This window comes from Diorhabda sublineata, chromosome X, assembly GCF_026230105.1.
Source record: "Diorhabda sublineata isolate icDioSubl1.1 chromosome X, icDioSubl1.1, whole genome shotgun sequence".
NCBI classification, from domain to species: domain Eukaryota; kingdom Metazoa; phylum Arthropoda; class Insecta; order Coleoptera; family Chrysomelidae; genus Diorhabda; species Diorhabda sublineata.
Window position 1 is genome coordinate 13,970,356 of NC_079485.1, and position 23,522 is coordinate 13,993,877.

The 23,522-nt window shown below is 32.9% G+C and overlaps 1 protein-coding gene across 5 annotated transcripts in view; it reads right to left on the reverse strand.

Annotated features, from left to right (window-relative positions):
* Positions 1-23,522, reverse strand: part of LOC130451776 (protein doublesex) — a 152,492-nt gene that overhangs the window by 80,588 nt on the left and 48,382 nt on the right. For all 5 annotated transcript variants that reach the window (XM_056791009.1, XM_056791012.1, XM_056791011.1 and 2 more), the window contains exon 2: positions 245-388. In XM_056791009.1, the coding sequence (XP_056646987.1) occupies positions 245-388 (144 nt within the window). The remainder of the gene's footprint in view (positions 1-244; positions 389-23,522) is intronic.

Sequence of the window (23,522 nt, forward strand, 5' to 3'; positions counted from 1 at the left end):
ACAAGCTTTGCGACATTCCATCAAAAAAATAAAAACGTCTACTTCAACCTCCAATTATACAATAAATATTGGTACTCATTAATACCAACGATTGCTGAATATATTAATTATGTTGTTGTTTTCAGAAAAGTATTATAAATAAATAATTGTTTACACAAAGTGTAAGATTTCACACGAGAATTTTCAATATAAATGAGTCACTCTATATAATTAGAAATGTTTATTGAATTTATTTTATATTTACCTTCGTCTATCCTCCTGGAAGCTTCTTCCAGATCCGCTCTAGCGTCTTTGAGGATTGCATACATCAGTGGCATCATCTCCCAGGGATATTTGAACCTTTCTAATAACTTTTGGCAGTCTTCTAGTAGATCTGAGCTCTGGTGTGCTAGAAGGAAGAGGAATCATTCTGAATAATTTTAAACTTTTAAATCTTGAGTACGTTTTTTTCATCGAATATAAAAAGAACGACCCTCGTATATATTATTAAATAATTTAAACAATGAAAGCAATGAAAATATTTTGGCTAAAATTGAACCGTCCCACTGTTGTGTCTGCCTATAGAAAAGCACGTACAACAATAGGGTCATTATAAAAGAAGGCAGAGGTTTTCCTCCGATTTTTTTATTCTGAATCCAGTTTCCGTTTGTAGTTATCCAATAGCGATAGCGAGGCGTGCGTAGGCTCCACCTTTTACGACTATCTAAATTTCTATTGGTTAAATGCCAGCGGTTATGTCTCTAGATACAAGGAAGTGATTAATGTGTTTTACATTTCAGGCAAGTCAAAGCCATTCGAATGGTGCGAGGTTGTAATGTCAGTCGTGCCTATGTAATATTCTTTTGCGTACGCATCGAGTAGGCGCAATGGGTCAATAATGGAGAACGAACGTTAAGAGGGCACGACAACGATACAGGGACTGCAATAAATGTTATCTGAAAATGGGAGAAATTCAAATCAAACTTTCTGATTCATTATCAAAATCGAATTAATTTTGGTAGAAAAAAATCTTCCTTTAACCTTTTTTCGTGTTTCGGGAATGCCACTTCAGGTAGAAAAGTTACAACCATTAAAGTGCACTATACATTTTACGACTATGCTGCAAGTGCAAGCCGAGCTTTAGAATTGGAAGTATTTGCCCAGAATTTCCAGAGAAGAATCAGCCCCGAAGCTATACATTTAACATATAGTAATACAGGGGCCAAGAATTAAAGTCTAACGTTTTAAATCAACAAAATTTCAGAAATTTGCAAAATAATTAATACCAAAAATCAAAAATTTTAAGCTAAAAATGGATATTTGATATTCAAATTCAGTATCAATATACGGAAGAGCAAAAATAGTATTTTTAAATTAAAAATAAATAGTTTTCTGCCAACATAGCCTCAAATTCTTCGAAAGATCCAAGCACAAAATTTTCGATTTTCGAATGACACTTTTTTCTACGCCTTAACTTGATCATCCACTCATATAACTTTTTCCCATTGGTTTTCTAGTCCTCATTTCTTCTTCATTCATTTCTATTTTGTTTTCTATATCTTCTTCATATCTCTCTATCATTTCTTTGAATTACCTTTTCCTCTTGTTACTGCTTGTTTTATGTACATCATTTTTTGGTTCTTTGAGGAATTTTCTCTTAGATCTTTTAATTTTTTTGTTTTATTTAATATTCTTTGCTGTTTACTTCCTTTCATCAACCTCGGTTCCAAATGCTCTTCCTCGTCGTAAATAACCACACAAAGGTAAATAAATGTTGTACCTTTAGAATCATTACAGAATTCCTAATTGCTGTTTACCTTTGAGGTGTTTCAATTTTCATCAATTTATATTTATAGCAGTTCGTTTTCTTTTGCTCACAGCAGTACTACACCATCCAATATGCCAGTATCAATGGTCCTATGAATTATCCTTTTTAATACTATTTTGGTTGAATATCTTGGTGATTTGATTTTAAAAAATGATATCGCACGTGTCGAATCTCTAGGAGCAGCGTAGCTTCGCTGAAATAGTAAAAGTGAACTTCTCTTCGATCCAAAATGGTATAGTGTTAGTCCAGAATGAAAGGGAGTGTTATGAAATAGTATGGAAGGTTGTTGGTTTTTCCATAAACGTGCTACTATATAACTCCGAGAGGATTAAGTTAATTCCATGCTATTAGAACATTGAGGAGGTTATTTGGAATTTCCGGGGTCGAATTTTCATGTGTATCCACCCTTGTTTTTGGTGCAAATGTTGGATAAGCTCTCACCTATATATATATAATTTCTTCTTTCGGCTGTTTTTATATTAAAAAATGCAAAAAATATCAAACGTGTGTGCCCGTCCGGTAATAAATAGTTTTATAGGCAATCGATGGTATCATAGTTTTAGTGATTCAATTAAGGAAGCATCTCGAGATAAGTACTCGTATCTACTCCTGAATTCGTTACTGACCACAACAAACACATTCCAAATCGAGATACGTGAGAAATAAACCGAAATAAAATTTTATGTCCCTCGGAGTTGTTACGACTGCAAAATTTTAATGGATTGTCGTTAAGTTTGGGCGTACGAGGTCCAACTTCTAAAGCTGTGCCATTAAACGTGCACAAACGTCCGCAATAGTCAGATTCATTTCCTTAATGCAATTCACCAAAATTTCAATGATTTTTTTATTGGTACCACTAATTTCAATCCGTTTGTTTTCTTCTCGTCGATTTTTTATCGCGTATTCCACTCGTATCAGTAATAGTCCAGCAAGAATTTTTTATTTATAACCACCACAACGTTGAGGCTCTTTTTATCTGTTATTTTGGTGGATTTGATAAATTTCGGATTTGGCGCATTATGGTAGTGGAGCGATTGTCTGTCAAACTATCACGAAGTTGTCAATTTTATACAAAAAAAAATTATTACCACAATCAATATGTATGCAATTAACGAAAAAAGTTGTCGGACAAAAATAATGGGTCACTTGACATGTCGAATATGCCAAATTTATGAAAACAAAAAGTTTTAGGCACATGCTCAGTCGTGTGACTGACACACAGATGGCGCCGCAATTGTCAAATCCAAATGACGTTTATGAAGTACCAACTGTCAAAAAAATATTTGTAATATTTCATGACATTCCGATTAGTCAGAAAAAAGTGACAGACATTTAAGTAAAGCTACTTCTGTTATTTTCAAAACAATGGATTTATCATTGCTTCTTGATGAAAAAAGTACTGTACATGCTCAGCAATGGTTTTAAAAGTGTTGTCCGGACTCTACTCCATCGAAAAGAACCATTTGTTATTAGTTTGCTGAATTTAAACGTGGTCGTACAGACACTGATGATGGTTAAACTTCTGGTCGTCCATTTGAGGTAGTTACTCCAGAAAACATCAAAAAAGATATCAGAAGGCAGTTTATTTACAATTACGCATAAACATTTGACCATGAGAAAGCTTTTTTCAAAGTAGGTGCCATTCGATCAATAACTACAATGTGTTGATGATTCACACCAGTATTTACACGTAATAAATCAAATTTTGTTCATAAATATGTGATAACGAATGAAACATGGATCCATCACTTCACTCCGGAATCAATACGATCATTATCTGAGTGGACTGCAGTCGGTGAACCACGTCCGAAGCGTCCAAGGGCACAACAGTCAGCTGGGAGGTTATGACTCTAGTATTTTAGAAATATTGTTCATCAACTATCTTCAAAAGGGAAATACAATCAATAGTTGAGGCTACATAGAGTTGTTGAATCGTTTAAATGCAAAAATCTAGGTAAAACGGCCGAAGTTTCACCAAGACAATGCACCGATTCATAAGTCGATAGCAAAAATGGTTAAAAACACTTCGAATTGCTTCTTCATCCACCTTATAGTACAGATCTGGCCCCCAGTGAATAATTTTCTCAAAAAAACGCTCGTCGGTAAGAAATTCAGAAACTGAAGCCTATTTTGAAATCCTTCTACAAGCACGGCATCGAGAAACTAGAGAAGCATTGGAATGATTGTATTTTTCAAAATAAAAATATTTTTACTCAATTTTCGACAATATATGATATATATAATTATATTTACTAATGTATGTATTGAATATACATTTTACCGGTAATGATTTCAATCCAGCTTCAAGATTCTTTTTGGTAACTTTTCGAAACGAGCCCGAAGTATTTGCAAATAGATAAGAAATATTCAAATCTCTCGACGATTATGTGTGCCTATTATATCTTTTAAAGACCAAAAATGAATGGAATTGGAAGAAAACCTTAGATATGTTCAATATATCTAATCTTTTATCAACAAAAAGAGAGTTATTGCACGTGAATTGTCACGGGGAACGAAGCTTCGATATCTAACGATACCCCAGAAACTAAATGGCAATCAATTCGTCCTCCAACAAGAGTTAAGACAATCTTGACAACACTTCCAAAAATCACGTGCACCATTTTTGGGACAGAAAAGGAATTTTGATGATTGATTCCTTCGAGTCAAAAACAATTAATGATTAAGTGCCGAGGAATACTATCCAAAGGTATTGTTTTTTCCCCCGATCCGTATTTCGAACATAACAACAAACTCCTACAGGAACTTTGCCGTACAACTGCTGGCGACGTTCCATCTCTTCTTGTACCTATAACCTTTCCTTGGTGGTTAATACTTCAACTTCAACCGTATGGTTGAAAGCCCTGGCGGCAACCTTCTATGAAAAGGGCATACAAAAACTTATGCCATGCCATGGCAAGTGTTTACAAAGTTTCGGAAACTATTAGACCAAAGTAGAGGCCTTTGAAAATGAAAAAAAGTGAAAAAAAATAGTTGGATGAAACCTATTGGAAAAAATGATAAAAATGAAAGGAGAAATAATTTATGGGTGATCTGAGGTCATCAAGAGGAAGAGGGTGGGTTTTTAAGAGTGAAAAAACGGTTTAATTCGATTTCCGACAAAACTAAAAATCCTATACTAAAAATGTAAATAGTAAAGTTATAGGTAATAAAACGATCTACAATTTTTTTATTTAAACTTTTTTAACATAACCTCACAATTTATGTGAAAAATTGATATAACCAAGTTTTTGGTTTTCTATTTTTCCTTTTCCAAAAAGCATTTTTTTACGAAATTTGATAAGAACTTACCTTTCTAAGTCCCAAATACACTGTAATTTTTTTGTTTTGAAATATTTATTTTTTAGTCTCGTTTTGAGTTAATATCGAAAAACCATCCTAATTTTCAATCGAAAATTCTCCCGTCCAAAAATTACTCTAATTACTTATGAATGTCATATGAAATCTCACATTTTTCTTGTGATTAATGAAATTTTGATAGATAAATAAAAATTGTACAAATGAAAATGTTCGCATGCGATTTCTTTTCATTTTTTTTTCGCTTTTTCTGAGAAAATTCGCTATGGTACTGGTAGTATTTTTTACGCCAATGGGTTCCATCCCACTATTATTTTTTTGGTTGCCATGAGCCACAGGCAAATGCGATAATCACATTCGTCGAAAAAATTCCCTTACACTCCAATTGCATACAATATTTTTTCTACTAGCAAGTACAGAAGCTTAATGGTAATTTTTTTACACACTAGTGCATTAAAATATGTTTCCCTACAATTGAGTTTATTTTTTATGAAACGTCGTATATTTTCACAATGATATAATGATTTATACAGGATAGTGACCAACTTCAACACCCCGTACTTCAGAAACAAACAGCATTTTATCTTAGTATATATGAAGGAATATCTGAGCTCGTATTGTATAATTTTACATAAAGATAAGATGCAAAGCATAAAAGATAAGATTTTCATTCTCCCGTCCCATCTCTTATGTTCAAACTTTTGTTTTCCACTATAAACTAGATAAGTTCCTAAATTATTCGGTGTTACTGCTTCATAACTTTCGTTCCGAAACAGTATTCTCAGTCAAATGGAAGTGATTATTAGAGCCTCAAATTTTCCCAATAATGCTAATTGAAATTAGAATATGTGACAATAATTTCGTCATCTTCAATATCAATTTTCTCTCGTAGTATTTCATCCTGAAATTGATAATAGACACAAAACAAACTTTTTATATTTTCATCTTTTTATCGTAATTGCCACACTATAATTCCAGGGTTGGATTTACTGGATTGTGGAATGCTAGCGTGTTAAGATATCAAGCTTCTCATTACGAAATATTTAGAATTTCGTAAAAATATATAAGGTTATTATTTGGAATTCCATTTAATTAACAATAAGTGCAAATAAAGTAAAAATTTATTTCTCTATATAAATCATATTATTAACGCTTTTGAAATGTGAAAATGTTATGTGAAATCTAAGAAATTTTAACAAGTAAACATTTTTTTGTTATATTAATAGAGAATTTCACATTGGTGAACAATACGAAGGCTAATCAATTTGCTCCTACCCTGACCAGGGTGTCCCACCACGAGTTAAAACTATCTCTATATGTGGCAAAATACTTATAGTGGAATGATGAATATTTCTATGTTTGTGTTTTCGGATACGATATTTTTGATAATGGACTGTAACTTTGTTGTTTTAAATAGAACACCTTGTATATTAACACATTTTTGAAATTTACCTGAAATTTTAGCAAACTTTTTTCGAAAAATACATACTTTATAAAAAATTTGACCCTTGCGGACCTTTATTAGTTATTTTTTACGAGGATACGAAGATATGAAAACGGTTTCTGTTGGGTTGCTTTTAGCAAAGTTAGACGTATTTGAAACTATGTGGAAAAAATTTTTTATTTTATGCAGGAGTTGTATAAAAAGTGTTCAATGTTTAACTTCATAAATATCAAATTTCTTTATTTTTTTAAACAGAACCACCCGGTTTTTTCTATTTTAATGCATTCGGGAGTGAACTTAAAGCAAATTCATGTTTACTTGAATCTTGATCCAGATATTGAATATTTTCTGTAAATTTTTAGAGATGCAAGTGTGGTCTAAATTTTATTGCATGTCTAAAAATTTACAGGAAATATTTAATATCTGCATAACGATATGGTATAGGTATAGGAAAGTGCATATTAATTTGTCTTGTGTTTTACCCCTGAATGCATTAAAATAGGAAAAACCAGGTGGTTTGATATTTATGAAGTTAAACTTTGAACACTTTTTATACACACCCTGTATAAAATGAAAAATTTTTCAACATAAATTCAAATACGTCCGACCTTGCTAAAAGCAATCGAATAGAAACCATTTTCAAGGGTATCCACGTAAAAAATAATTTACAAGGGTCTGCAATGGTCAAATTTTTTACAAAAAAATTAATAACTCAGAGTATGAATTTTTCAAAAAAAGTTTTTAGACAAAAGGATACTTAAATTTTACGTTTTCAAAAATGTATTAAAATACAGGGTGTTCTATTTAAAATAACAAAGTTACAGTCAGTAGAACCGGAAGTCGGCCATCTTTGAAAAAAGATCGTATACGAAAACCCAAATTTTCATGATTTTCATAGTTTTAACTCGTCGTGGGACACACTGCATACAATGAAATATTCAAGGTTAACACAATTTCCCAATCTTCAAACCAATAATTTACAACAAAATCTGGCGCGTATGGTGGACGATCAACTAATTCAAATCCTACCTGAGAAATAATTCGGTAAGTTTTCTTGACGCAAAAAAACACTTTACACAATTCTCCCCGGCGTTATTTAAAGCCTTATTTTATTATTTGTACTTCTGGTTATTTTTGGAAGTAATGCACTACAATCAAGAAAGTATACTAAGGGGATGGTCTTAGAAGTACCTGACCTAAAGATGGCGGTGGTTGATTGAACAATATCACTGTTGGTCATTCGCAAGCCGAATAATGATCAAAGAAGTGTCATAGGCAGTTTCTTTTTCATTGATCCGACTATGAGAAGAAATCCAGATGAGATACTATTCAAATGACAAACAAATAGTTGGATAGATGATGTCTATGCCTGTTGGATGACTTTAATTAATTAACGTTTATAGCGAATACGTCATGAGAGGTGTTGTAGATGAGTGGTAAGACGGAATATCAGTTGGCGAAAAGAGGATCAAGAACCTGCGCCACGTCGACGACACACTGACCATAGCGGCAACCATACTAGCAATAACAGAAATTATGACCAGACTGTTATCTGCGAAAAATAATGATAGTAGATAGACAAGACAAAAATTCTCCACAAACACAAAAGACAAATCTATCATGAAAACAACGAAACTCCGTCTAGTTGATGCCTTTATCTTCCCAAACTGCAACAAAGCAGATAAAAACCGAATAGAGGCTTTCGAAATGTGGGTTTATGGATTAATCTTACGAGTATCATGGACAGAACATCGAACCAACGTATCAGTATTACAAGAAATTGGTCCACCTATAAGGCTACTAACCAGAATAAACTGAATGATCTGCAGTACCTGGGACATATATCTAGAAGATCAGGAAATCACAGAAGGGAAAGTAAAAGGGAAACGCTCTAGAGGCAGATCTCCAACTAGATGGGTAGACCAAACAAAACCCTCAATAAATATGAGACTGCACCATGTCGAAAAGATTAAACAAGATAGGCAAGCATGGAAATAACTACTGAATCAAATATAAATGGTGTCACTTCATCCTTTGGAGGATACTGGAAAAATGAGACTTGGTCTGACCTAGAAATGGTGGTAGTTGCTTGAAAAATACCACTATATCAGAAAGTATATAATCTATACAGCATTCTGTCAAGTTTGAAGAAGGTAGCCATCAATAGTGAACGTTTTTAGTTAATTTGATCATCCTTATGTAATACAATACTTTTATTTGAAAAGCCTTATATATAATATTGTAATATTATTTATAATAATATAAATCCTGAACTACATTCTACTCTGGGTGAGACTGTTCCTTCGTTATCAAGAGTAAAATAATGGTAGCAAAGTTTAGACGAGATCGTACGAAATAGGATGATCAGCAACTCAGTGGTCGACCAAATGAGGTGACGACTCCAGAAATGCAGAAGAAAATCCACAAAGCGGCAATTGATCATTGAGTTTATGGCAATGTTTCACATCACTTCACGCCCGAATCAAAACAACAATTAAAACAATGGACTAAAAAGTGAGAACCAGCTGCAAAGAAGGCGAAGACCATTCCATCTGCAGGCAAGTTGTTGGCGTCGGTTTCTTGGGATACGCAAGGGATAATTTTTATTGACTATCTTGAAAAGGAAAAAATATGAACGGCGATTATTATACAAAAAGTTCTAGGCTAACCAAATTTTTCTACAGTTCAATTATAAATGTTTTACTGTGTTTTAACACCTCCGTTAAGTATTTTCAATAAATTAATAAATAAACCATGAATCTTATCAAGTTAAATAAAGAGTAACCAATAAAAAATTGATTGAAAAATTCATTTTTGCTATCTTTAGATTGTACCCTGTAAAAGATACGGATTGTTAACCACTGAGCATGAGTCGCTCCTGGTTTTCAGATAGTAGTTTAGAATTATTTATGCCGTCAAACACACCATCCATTAAAAATTCATAATGTTCGAATGTTTAATATAGAAAATATACTTTAGATATAAGTTTTTCACAACTTTGAATACCTGTAACTCAGAAACGAAGACTCTTTTGTATATTACAGCAATATTTTCACGTTATCTACTCACTCTATTATCATTTGCATCAAGTCTGGAATGAAAGTTTTTCAATTGAATTATGGTCAAATAGACTCAATTTTTTTTAATTTTTACTTCTAGACCTTTTTCGAGATTAAAAAAAATATACTTTCGCTTTCGTTCTAGAAAATCGAAAAATCATCCTATTTTGATGAATTTTTTTTAAATCTTCGTTTTTATGACGAATTTATGAAAAAAATATGCGAATTATCTCACTTGAAGATTTTATATGGTTTTATGAATTTCAATGTGGTCATAAATACACTTCTTGAGATATAATCGTTCTTAACTTTTTTACAAATCATCAAACGCATATATTTTTTTCTAATTTGCACAAAGAAATTTATTTTGGAAAAAATAAATAAAAAGTACAAACGATTATATGTGAGGTAAATTTTAAGAGAAATTCTTATTATTTTCAATTGTAAAAACATGGTAAATCAAAATTTTTGTGTAAATTTTCTTTCCAATTTGTTCGTTTTTTTGTGTAGATTATGAAAAAAATATATTAAAAACTTCATTTTATAATTTGGAAAAAAGTTATGAACAATTATATGTGAATGAGTGCATTTTCATGAACATTTGAAGCCCTGAAACCAGTAAAGTTTCATTTTTTCTCATTCTCATAATTTTTTTCATAAATTTGCTTCAAAAACGAAAATTGAAAAAAAATCATCGAAATCCGATGATTTTTCGATTTTCTAGAGTCAAAAAACGAAGGGACCGCGAAAGTATAAAATTACCAAAAAATCATCATATTGATTCTTCGTCTTCATATAATCAAAAATATACAAAACATTTTTATATTACGGAAAATTAATTATCAAAGAAATTCACACACAAATTCGATTAGATTGCGGTGAAATCGTTGTTACACTATGAGAAATAAATTTTTCTCGAAAGTATTCAGATTCAGATAATTGATTAGTATCGATAAGAAAAAAATTATTATGTAATTGAATGATATATATGTAGTTGATACTCCGCTCTACAGCAACCTACAAAATTTAGAACAATACTAATAATATGAATGGTAATTTTATTGTGAAAACAATTATCCACTTTCTCTCTTATATTTATTACATATTTGTAATAACTCCGTATATCGAATTTTTTAAGAAATAAATAAGTTAAGCAGCATTGTCTAAGGTCCACTCATGAAGATGTAAACTCAAAATAACTATGAACAATCATTGATTGAATTTCCGTCGTTTCTACAATAGCAATTTGATTTCTGAATATTGTTATTTGATGCATAAGATACATCCATTCGCTATCGATGGTCACATTTCAGAAAGATTTAAGGTCTATGCTGGTTTTCCCCAGGGATGCATCTTGTCACTTACTCTTCTTTACATCAACGATCTACTTCACCAAAATGCAAACCCGCTCTATAGCTACACTGACAATAGCAATTTGATTGAGTTTAATGTAGCAAAAACCCAGCCTGTAGCTCATGATTTGGTCCTGTCTGAACATAACATATCATCGTCGAATTAGCTGAAATAGCTTCACAAAAGCTTGGAGCCTATATATTTGCAACAGCTTGGAGCCTGAAGATGCTTGACTCAATACATAAGAGAGTAGTTCGACTTATAGTCGATACAGAGTTGACCTGATTCTGTTTCACCAATACTATTACGGCAAATACTATCCAAGATAATCCTCTAGAGCAGTATTTGCAAGATTTACTCAACAGAGAGACATGGCTCAGGAACACCGAACTACATCAATTCTGGAATCATTGTTTTGGAGATGTATTATACAGATTATACATCAACAGAAAAAAATGCTGGGTCAAAATAAATTTAATAAAAGAAATTACTAGAGGGATGCAAAAGGGGTGAGTATTCAAATTGATTCTCATTTTGATCAATGTAATCACGGCAACGTTTCTCAACAGAGAGGCAGGTCAAGCTGTCCAAGAGCTGGTTCAAATGCTTCTCCAATTGCAGTTCGGAGGTGCGTGGTCTTCTTGCCAAAAACGCCATCCTTGAGAATTCCCAACAGGAAGAAATCACAGAGTGTCACTCAACCAATCCTTGTCTACTTATCCATTCTGCAAAATTAACATTGAGGTACTCCCGTATCCTCTAGTACCATAAGATTATCCTGATTATAGTGTTGCCAGGCTTAAGTCGATTTTTCGAGAATTCTACCGACTTCTGTATATATTAATTGTTTAGTATTAATTTTACTTAGAAACCTTTATTTTGCACTTAAATTCTATAAGTTTTAACGAAAATAATGAAGAAACAATAAAAAGCATTAATGAACAATGAAGCTTATCAATGGCGGATTTCCAAAACTGTTGTTACCTTTTGCTGTTAATTTATATTCTCGAGACGTTATTAATTTTGAAAAATTTAAATTAAATTAAATTATAAAGAAGATTATTGTGAATTAATGAATTTTAATAATATAGAATAATTAATACATTTTCTGACAATGTAATAGGCGAGATCAATTTATTTAACTGGCCCATTGAAGGAATAGAATGTTTAAAAAATTAAATGTTGTAAGGAAATTTTGTTTTAGGAATTTTCTTCTAAGTGACCTATAGCTCTTTGAGCATAATTCTATTAACTTATTAACTCGTATTTTGAATTAAATTGATGTTGCTTTCAATGGGCAAGGCCGCCCCAGGACCGAGAATGCCAAAGACCCCTGTTTCAAGAGCTTGTCACTCGATCAGTGGGTTAAGATGATGTTGAGCCAGTCAGGAATTAACGCATCAATTTTCATTGATTCATGTGGGTAGCGCGTTTCGTTTAATAGTATAATAAGGACCGGCTTCACAATTGTGGATCAATATAAGTTTGTTTTATATTGTTGGCATATGAAAAACAATTGAGATAAGTACTAATAATTCTTATATTACTTTATAAAATTTTTTCGTGATTCTTTTTTAAGCTAATTGTCCGTCATTCGTCCTCATTGAGTGAGGTACTGCTTTATTATTTATTTTTAAATTGCAACATGTTCAATTTTGATTAAATTATGATCTTTTCGAGTTTGGTTAATTATAATACAGATTGACAGATAAAAAATCACTCAATAAGTAGTGTGACTAATTGTATGAAATTTATGTTTTTAGATATTCCGCTCAGATACATGAGAGAGACATGTTTCTTGATGATTTCCTGATATGTAGAGGCTTGAAGAATTATGTTTGAATAACTACATCACTCAATAAGTCATATGATTAGCAAAAACACAATTTTTTTGCCAAAAATCGATTTTATTCATCACTGTAATCTCCTTCGAGAGCTTCTCTAACTTCTCGATGCCGTACTTGTAGAAGGATTTGTCTTTTGCCTCAAAATAGGCTTCAGTTTCGGCAATTACTTCTTCATTTAAGCTGAATTTCTTACCGGTGAGCTATACTGTAGCCATAACCTTTCCAGCTGACTGTTGTGCCTTTGGACGAGGTTCATCGGCTGCAGTCCACTCAGAAGATGATCGTTTTGAGTTCGGAGTTGAGTGATAGATCCTAGTTTTGATGTTTTCTGGAAGACCAGAAAGTTCACCATCATCGGTATCTGTACGACTACGTTTAAATTCATCAAACCAATAACAAATAATTCCTTTCGATGAAGGAGAGTCTAAATATCAGTTTTAAAACAATTACTCAGGTTATACAGTATTTTTTTTATCAAGAAGCAATGATAAATTTATTGTTTTGAAAATAACAGAAGTAGCTTCACTTAAATGCCTGTAATTTTTTTCTGACTAATCGAAATGTCATGGAATTTGACACATTGTTTTTCAAAAGTTGGTGCTTTCTAAACGTTATAAGGATTTGACAATAGCGCCATCTGTGTGTCAGTCACATAACATTTTAAATGATGTATTAGTAAATAAAGGATTTGCAGGAAATTGACAACTTTAGTGCATCTGACTGCGCATATACCCCATAAAATTTGTCAAACAACATAATTGCAAAAATATTTTATGGTAAATTTTGTTATAATCAGCTGTGAGGTGATAAATTTTTTATTTTCATAAATTTGACGTATCTAACGTGCCAAGTATCTTTTGAAAGCTGGTACTTCATATGGATTTGACAATGGCAGTTACACGACTAATTCTATGAAGTAATATAAGTTACTTTTCCCTTAAAATCTATTTAATAGTACCAGTATGCACTGGGTTCACTATCCACTCCTATTTTTCTCGCCTATTGTATCTGGTGGAATTAGAATAGTTTAATTTACTTCGAAATCTTTCCAGATGGTCTAATCATCAATGCCGAGGTATATAGTGGTCAGCTGATGAGGTTTTATTGGAGAAAAATCCAGATTTAGTCAATCTAAATCAGGTTATTCTACAACAAGATAATGCTAAACCACATACTACAAAATAAGATTGAAGAAGTTGGTGGTATTGAATTTTTATCCCATCCAACATTTATTCCGGACATTGCACCGGCAAATTACTATTTATTCAGATCCGTGGCGAAGTTCTCGTATCTAAGTGCACGAAACTCTTGCTGAACGTTTGATTAAAGCCGTATGGGCAATAAATCAAATATTAATGTGTTTTTTGTGTATAATTATTCAACAAACATTGCAAATAGACATTTTTTTTCTATTCTTTGAAACCACTATTCATCATTAGCTATAGAAGACTCTAGATTCATGTTTTAACCTAGGATTTTTAGTTTATAGGTGTTGGATAGTCTGAAGTGAGCTATTATTGGAGAAAAGAACTTTTTTATTCTCCTTCTCCATCTGAGGATTTGTAGGCGACAGTGAATATCATATAGACAAACCAACGTTTTTTATCAAAAATTGAGGGTGAATTATATTTTTTCATTCCATTGGACGAACCTTTTTTCGATCTTTCAATTTTTGTTCGTTCCTGAAATTTTCACCCAGTTCTCTGAATCGGTTTCTACTATACGAAATTAACATTCAATCGAGCTTCGTTTTTAATTTGTTAAATCAACAATGTATATATTAATGTCACATAAAATCGGGATTGATTCACACGGAAATGAATTTTATTGGATACTGAAAACCCCAAACTTGTCTCTGTTAACATGGGCTCTTTCGACCCACATCAAGGACCTGTTGGTAAATATTACGATCGTGTCTGTATGTTATAAATTTTCACTTTGACTCTAGTGAACAATGGTAGACGGTGTTTCATTTTTCTATCATCCTATCAGATTATCGGTTTGGAAAATCGATGCTAAACTGATTGTTAATCCTAAGTTTCAAGTGGACCCTTTGTGTTTACCGTATCTACTGAAATCGTTTCACTTTGTATCATTTTACAATTTGATTGTTGCATGCCTATCAGTTTATAGCTTCCCAAGCAACATCGTTTTATAAATATTATCACTGCTTTATGAGAAATATTATGGGTTTTTAAGGGTAGTAGATAGTTAGTATTAGCTTATTATACCTTATTAGAATATTTTTTACTGACACTATATTTTAATATGTGGGAGATGTTTTGAGGTAGTTATTTATTTAACAAATAGGCTAGTAAAAAGGGCTAGGAACTGCTAAATTGCTCCTTCGATATTTTTTTTCCAAATTGTGGGTCGTAACGTGCACATCACTTATGAAGAATCTTATCACCCCCTAAGGGGGGTGCAACTCCCCCAAAATATGCGTCAAAATTGTTTTTTGAGGTAATTTCAGAATATTTCAGAAAATCATTGTTTTATAAAAAAAAATTTTAGATTCAGAAAGGGCACAAAATTTTACAAAAAATAGGTCCATGATTCAGCACACTGTGACGACCATAAATCAAAAAAAATCGCAGGAACAATCAAGTTGAACTTTTGGGAAAAAAATTGCTCTATTTACTGGCCTAAAAGTGAAGTGGTTAGTTCAGCTCTGGATATATTTTTTACATTGTGTATACCAGTTATTATTCAGCTCTTTTTTAAGAATGGGTTGTATGTTTTTGGTGTTGTAAAATTTCTTCAACTGCTTCTTTTGCGAATTGATCAGCAATTTTATTCCATTTAATACCAGCATCTCCTTTAGTCCACGTAAAGTAAATATTTTCTGTAAAAAACATCTTCAAATGGCTGGTATTGAAGATTGTTTTACCTCAGCTAGAGGTTTAACTGGTACATTGGGAATTTTCGCTAAAGCTACTTATGCAACCATAGCTAAAACTTGTGCTTACTTGACACCTGATTTGTAGAAAAATATACCTTTGGCTAAAACTCCTTATCAAGAATTTGCTGACTATTCGTCAAAGAATCATCGTGCTGTGCTTAAGATTGCATAATTGTGATGTACGTTTTTTAATAAGTGAAGTGAAGAAATTATGCGCTTATTGGCAAGGTATCGTCTGCGAACGATTAAAGGAGGTTGTTTAGTTTCAGTTAGAATTGCATCACATCACATGACATTACATCAAATTTGCTTGCACACTACGTGAAATATAAACTGACTTTATACGATGCTTCCCAATGCTGAAAACGAGATACAAACAAAATTTACTTGAAGCAGCTCAAGGATGTAAGTATGTTGCTGCATGGTACCAAAATAGACACTGCCAACTGACCTTTAAGACCTTTAAACCTAACGCTGCGAGATCTAAGTCACCCAGTGAACATATTGAAATGTGAAGAAAGAATCTAAACTTATTTAAGGTCAAACCTGTTAAATAAGTTGTTATAGCTGCTTGTAAGTCCTAGGAGATATAAAGGTCTAATATAATTATAAAAAAAAACTTCTTGGTCTGTTTATAATGGATGTAACATACTTTTGTTATTTTTAATCTTATAGTGAATCGCTGTACTTTGTTATAGATCACACTGTAAGGATTCCTTATTCCTGACAACCCATATAATTTATTACATTAGAGCAAGAGTTCTCTTAAAGTGCGCGAACATCCTCAAAGTTTCTTTGATTGCTACTCTTACACTTTAGTGGTATATACTTACTTTTAAACCATTTAAAGCAGTTACTGCATATTTTATTACTAAAAACGTCGGCTCGAACACTATACTTTTTAATGGCCGTTTTTTTGCTCAAATGAATTATAACCCATGAAAATATTGCAAGCTCCCTTGCACAATGCATCCTGGGTAATATAACTTAGTCATTAGGATGCGTTATACTAGATCGGTTTTTATGGGGCTTTTACGATGGAACGTTGCAGAATCTTAAATCGGCCATCTACGTATGAACAGAACCGGTTTTATCGAATAAAAAAAGCGAATTGATATTATTAAAATATTTGATGCAAGAATTTTGTACGTTTACTTAAAAGGAGAACGGATTCGTAAATATGCTAAACACGTCAATCTTATTTCTTGAATATTAGTTTTTTAAATTAAATTACATAAAGTCTCTAGTGAGGGTAAACTCATACTCAATTTTAAAGGTCCTAAATCAAGATGAATATATACATAATGTATATATTCATCTTGAATTTCAGCCCATTGTCTATTGTTAGCTGTTCTGATCTATTTTCTAATATCAGGGCTCCACCAAGGCCAAAGTATCGGTTCTTTGAGCAGTGTGGATTTTCTAAAAGGCAGGTTGCTAGCCTCTTCCTTTGTCCGGGATTGGGACCGGCAACAGAGCCGGACTACTCGATCCATCCAACGAATCTGTTAGTGTTCGGCAAGGAGACAGTCTTATCCCAACCCTATTCAACATCATATTGGATCAAATTATCAAGGATGTCAACAAAGTCAATGCAGGATACAGAATGGGTCACCGCTCCCTAAAGGTATTGTTTTATGCAGACGATGGTATTGCCGTAGCAGAAAATGAAGACTCACAACGTCTACTATATAAAATGAGAATTTCTGTCAAAAAATTTAATCATTTAACAAGACACAATCAATGATAATATCAAAAAATCCTATTAGATGCAAATTGGCAGTCGATAGCGGAATAATACAGCAGGTATCAAGATTCAATTACCTGGGAGTGAATATATCTAGTGAAAGAAACCTGACAGAAGAGGCACGAACACAAGCGATGAAAGCATCAAAATTCAGCGGCTGTCTGAGAGATATAGTGTGGACAAACAAAGCGATGAACTCATAGAGCAAGACCAGAATCTATAAAACGTTGTGAGACCTCAAAAACTAGAGCCGAGACATCAACAACAAAAAGAATAACGAGAACCACAGAGATGAAAATACTGCGAACCATCAAGGGAGTCACCCTCAGGGACCTAGTAAGGAGTGATGACATAAAAGAAGAATTGAGCGTACAGGATGTGGTGAGATGGCACGAAAAATATTCTGGAGGGTCACGTAGAAAGAATGCCAAAAGACAGATGGGCTAAAACTCGGAGACCGAACGCACACAGACCTGTAGGCAGACCACCAAAGAGGTGGTACGATTTCAAATTCTCAGGAAGATCCAGGAAGAAGGCAAAACGTATAGGATTGAACAGGACCTGATATTCTATTAAAAGAGGAAGAAGAAGAAAAACGGCTTCACCATAAGTTAAACTCGTGGCCATAAATAACGCACCACCCTTTATTTCAATATCAAAACCTAAAATGTTAATCTTTTGGGTGTGATTAAAGAGAGCGATGGATTCAAATACCTTAGAGAAGTTTTTCCCTAGTTGAGTGATGCCAAATTAAAGGAAAGTATTTTTATTGGGCCACAAATAAGAAAATTGTTCGTCAACGACAATATTGCAAAAAACCTCAACAGGCAGGAACTTAGAGCGTGGAAGGCAGTTGTTAGTGATGGGATGTAGTGATGGGATGTTTGGGCAACAATATGGATCCAAAATACCAACAGTTAGTTGATAAACTTGTAGATGCCTAAAAATTCGTTGGTGCTCGAGTGTCATTGAAAATTCATTTCCTCCATTCCCATCTGACAGTTTTTCTCGAAAATTTGGGGGCTGTCAGTGATGTCACTGTCACCAAGATATTAGGAAAATGGAAATTTGGTATCAAGTACGATGGGATTCGGCAATGATAAGTGATTACTGTTGGTTTTTAATAAGAGAAAGTGCAACCTCTCATACAAGGAAAAAGTAGATCAAAATGATATTTTAAGTGATTTTTTAGCATGTTTATTAGATGTGAACTATAAATATTGTTAATATACACGATTTAAAAATTATTTTTTCAATAAATATTAAATAATTTACGAATGAATATGGTTCTATAAATGTAACATAGAAACGTTTTTTGTCGACCAGTGTAATTATTAATGTTTCATGTCTTGTGACGTCCTCGCACACCTTAATCAAGTTTTGATTGAATTCATCTTTATCTTCATCTTTTACTTCTTCTTTTGCCTCTTTCGACAACGTCTTCTATCTTATTCAAACTTTAGTTGATTAATAATATTATTTCAATGATTAATAAATAAACGTTGATTAATATTACTTAAAAATGTTTTTTTTTTGTTTGTGGTGTATACCTTTAAAAATCTTCCTTTTCCTAGGTGTTCCTTGAACAAAAAAAGTTTGAGGAAAACTGCAACTGCACTTGTAGTGGCCTGTAGACTACTAATCCAATAGCGTTCACACGTGTTTTGGAAGTACCTCAATCGGAATTTGTCAAACACTTAACTAGCAATCTTTGTATGTGTCTCAAGGATTCAAGAAAAGAGATTAAGTGATTAGAAAATCTCGTAAAATAGAAAAATAACCAGTAGTTGGAGATTTTATTCGTGAGAATAAAATTTTTGTTCAACCTTGCGGTTTCTAGTCTAATTTAGTTTTATATCAATCGTTTCGGGAGAGTACAAAATATTTATTTCGCGGAAAATAAGTCGTAAAGTTGAAACCGTCTCCGATATTAAAATATAAAATCAAATTTGTAGCTATAAACATGGCAAATTTACGATCCGTAATTGAGTACAAAAAAAAGACCTCTAAGTAGTGACTGACAAAATTATTCATTCGTAAATGATCGTTTTTTTCCCTCCTTCCTCGTTATAAAAATATAATGGGGTAATAAAATCGCGTTAAATGTGAGTAACACATTATAAACAAGGTTTTAACGATTTGTTATAATTTAAACACGATTTTTTTGCTCACTCAATATTATTTATTCCAATGTCCAGAAAATGACATTTAAATAATTAGAAATGTACAATTTGCCTCGATATAGGAACGAAATTCAGAGATTCTTCAAAGCGATAAGGAAATTTCGAGATTTGTTATTTAATAATACCGATTTACAATATTTTTGCGCACGCGTTATATTGCTTTTATACCTAGAAATAAGAATTAGAACAAAAAAAACTTCTAAATTTGTTTTTATGAGTAGAAAATCATTGGAAGTACAAAAAAATCCACAAAGAGATGTTCGGTAGAAGTCTATCTTGTTAACCCCCAAATCTAGTCTCCCATCATGCTTTTGATTTCTCAAATTCCACTATGTCTTGATGGAAGCTTGTTTTTCCGATTAAGCTACCATATTATCTTCAAATTTATCTAGAGAATCCCAAATTCGTGATCATGTCAGTGATCAGCTCTTCGTACTTTTCAGTTCTATGGTTTCCAAGAAAACCATCAACTACTACCTTAAAACAGATCCAGGCTTTTTACTTTTTAATGCTGAGGAACTCTACAAAAATAACACAATTAATATTTTTTTACATTCGAGGGCCAACAAAAATTCTAGCTTCAATTTTCGCCTCTGAGAGCTTTGGAAAAAAATTTTTCAAATATTTCAGACTCATGAGCTTTTACAAATTTAATATGCAATTTTGGTTTTGAGATCGACAATTGCTTTCCGTTTAACATTCGATTTTCCTACTTCGTGCTCAGTACGTGCAGGCCAATGTTTTTATCGGTATAGAGCGGCATCATTTCCATTATCCCACAGGCATAAATAACAGGAGTGTTTGCATTCCTGTCAAAAAACACACCATCTTGAAATCACCAATAACTTCCCACTGAAAAATTGAATGGAATTACTTTATTTTAAATAGTTTGGATTAATTAACATCAGTAAGGCTACATTCTTAAAGCTTAGGTTGAAGGACAAAATTAAAAATTGCTGTATAAATGGAAAAACTGTGCAGTTGATTATCATGAAGATATGACAACAGAATTATTCGAAAAGGGATTCAATGAACAGCTTTTACCAAACCACCACAATCGGTAATCCTTAAGATACCAAATAATAGTAGTAAGAAATTTTAGCATTTATTTCTCAAAAAGATATTCCTATTTCTGTCAGCGATTGTAAGGTCCAACAAACAAAAAATTGCTTACTTTTATTAAAGGTGTAAAGTTAGAGGAAATTTATTATATTAACAAGCTGTGCAAAAAACTGGGCCAAACTCTTTTCAGACTACATCCTTACTAGTGCATATTTAACCCTATAGAGTTAATATGGGGGCAAACGTACAATCAGAATTACGAAAATGTAGTCAGTCTCCAGAACTGGGTAAAGTGGTTGTAAAACTCGTTAAGAAACTTCTAGACCGCCAAGAGCTTTGGAAAAACTGTATTGAACATGTTATCAAAGAAGAAGATAAGTATGTGGTATCGCCCTCTTTACAACTCTTCATAATTCAGTCGAATAATGACTACCATTATTATTTATAAAGATACTTTGGAATTGTAATTATTCCTTTATGGTTTTTGCTTTGAAATTCCCTTTTGGTTACAAAAATGGTTAAGTTCACGTCTGGTACCCTATTTAAACCAAACTCCCTTACAGGCAGGTATATTCTACTCGTCTATTTACGTAGGGTTTTTATAATTTGCAATTGATATTGGAAAAACTATAAACACTGATTGGTGCGTATCAAAAATACATTATATAATCAAATATTAAAGCACAGACTTAATTCTGTTATTCATTGCTGCATCTTCTTCTTCTTCTTCTTCTTGTAATAGGACGAGGTCCTCTCAGGTCTGTCATCTGCCCTCTTGTGACGCCGATGTCCAGCTATCGTACCAGCGTTTTGGGGGCCTACCGATTGGGCGTCTTGTGTCTGGTTTCTGTGTTTTGGCCCATTTGGCAATCCATTCTGGAGCCATTCGTTCTACATGGTCTCTCCATTGTCGGCGTCTTGCTCTTACCCATCTAACGACATCTTGTACTCCCAGTTCTCTTAAGGTATCTGTGTTGGGTATTTTATCGTGGAGTGCATGCTGCATGTGCAGCTATATACAGTCACGACGTAGCTACTTGCCATTTTTTATGGAAATTTCCATTCAATTGATGATAAAGAGTTTGAAGCTCCACTTCCAACACTGCTTCAGCGATATTTGTGGAAAAGAAACTCAGAATATTCTAAATTAATTCATTTTATTTTTTCTAAAATTTTATCGCCTTTTTGTGTTTACAGGGTGGGTCGAAAAAGTGGATAATATTTTCTTATTTAATTGGATTGACCTCAAATAACGATTTATCTATAAATAACTGTCAGTAAGGAAGGGAAAAGTTTGATTTAGTGCCTTTCAATTTTCTAAGTAGTAAATATGAATATTAAACGCAACGTAACAAGATGGTTCGTTTTATGGTTCTATTTATTAGTCATCAATCAAAAGCAAACTGTTTGTGATTTTTAGTTTTGTGTACGTTAGTTATGGTGTACCTAATGTCAAAAATGAACAGTAACATAAATAGGAAGGGTGGAGATTGTAAGTTATAAATTATCATTATAAGAATTAGGCAGTATTTACCAGGAGTAAGTGGTTTTTGAATAAGATCAAGTTGGAAATTTATCGTTAATATTTTCCCTCCTATCTTTGATATTTTATTATATTTAAGAGACGTTAATTCAATTATTGATGGTAAGCTAGGAAGAGGATATATTCTACCCCATCTCGATCGTTTCCGTAGATTTGCAGTAATGAAAATTTGATAAAAATTGATACATTTTAATGTGTGATTACTAATTATAAATCCAAAATAGCGAATTCAAAGAATATTTCCATAGAAATTCATTTCAGAATTAGGTACCTGATTTGTTTATAATAATAAAGGTCGTCCCATTTGACTATCTGACAGTTTAATTATCTTTAATAATAGTTTCTCGTAACATATCATCTGAGTCTGATGTTTTTTATAATCATTAAACCCAGCAGTTTAAAATTTCAGTATTTCCATATTAATTTTGAAATACGTGACGAAAAAAATCGACTAAATCAATCATATTAACAATTCTAGTTAAAATTTTTTGAAAATATCAGAACTTAGGCCAGTTTATGGTGATTCTATATCCATATGATTCAATATAATTCATTTCAGAATAATCTTGTAGTTTAGGGCTGGAAATTCCTTATCACTATAAAAGAATTTTTGGACTTTAAATGTGTATAAAAATACAGGGTGCGGCAGCATAACTTCAAAAGTTAATAAAACTTATTGTATGAATCAGAAAATTTTTATTCGTTTTTTATAATACAGGCACATACATAAAGTTTTGTTTTACTGAGTTTTGAAGATCAAATCAGTTAGGTGACGTCCCCCATTCTCCATACACTGAGTAAACCGATTTCTGGCGTTTGTCATGACTCTTGCCAGCATAGCAGGCGTTATGTTGGCAATTTCTTCCTGGATGTTCGTCTTCAAATCTTGTAGGGTCCTTGGACGGTTCACATACACACGGGATTTCAAAAAACCCCATAGGAAATAATCACAAGGGGTCAAATCGGGAGAGCGGGCTGGCCACTCCAAATCGCCCCTAATTGAGATAAGGCGCTCTGGGAAGTGTTCCCTCAAAACAGCCATCGATGTTCTTGAAGTGTGTGCCGTTGCTCCGTCTTGTTGGAACCAAGTGTCCCCTAAGTCCAACTCATCTAGCCGTGGGAAAAAAAATTCCTGTAACATGTTTACATACCGGTGCGAATTCACTGTCACTGTGACTTCATTTTCCTCAAAGAACCAGGGACCAATAATTCCACGTGAGTAAATTGCACACCACACTGTGACTTTAGGTGAATGCAAAG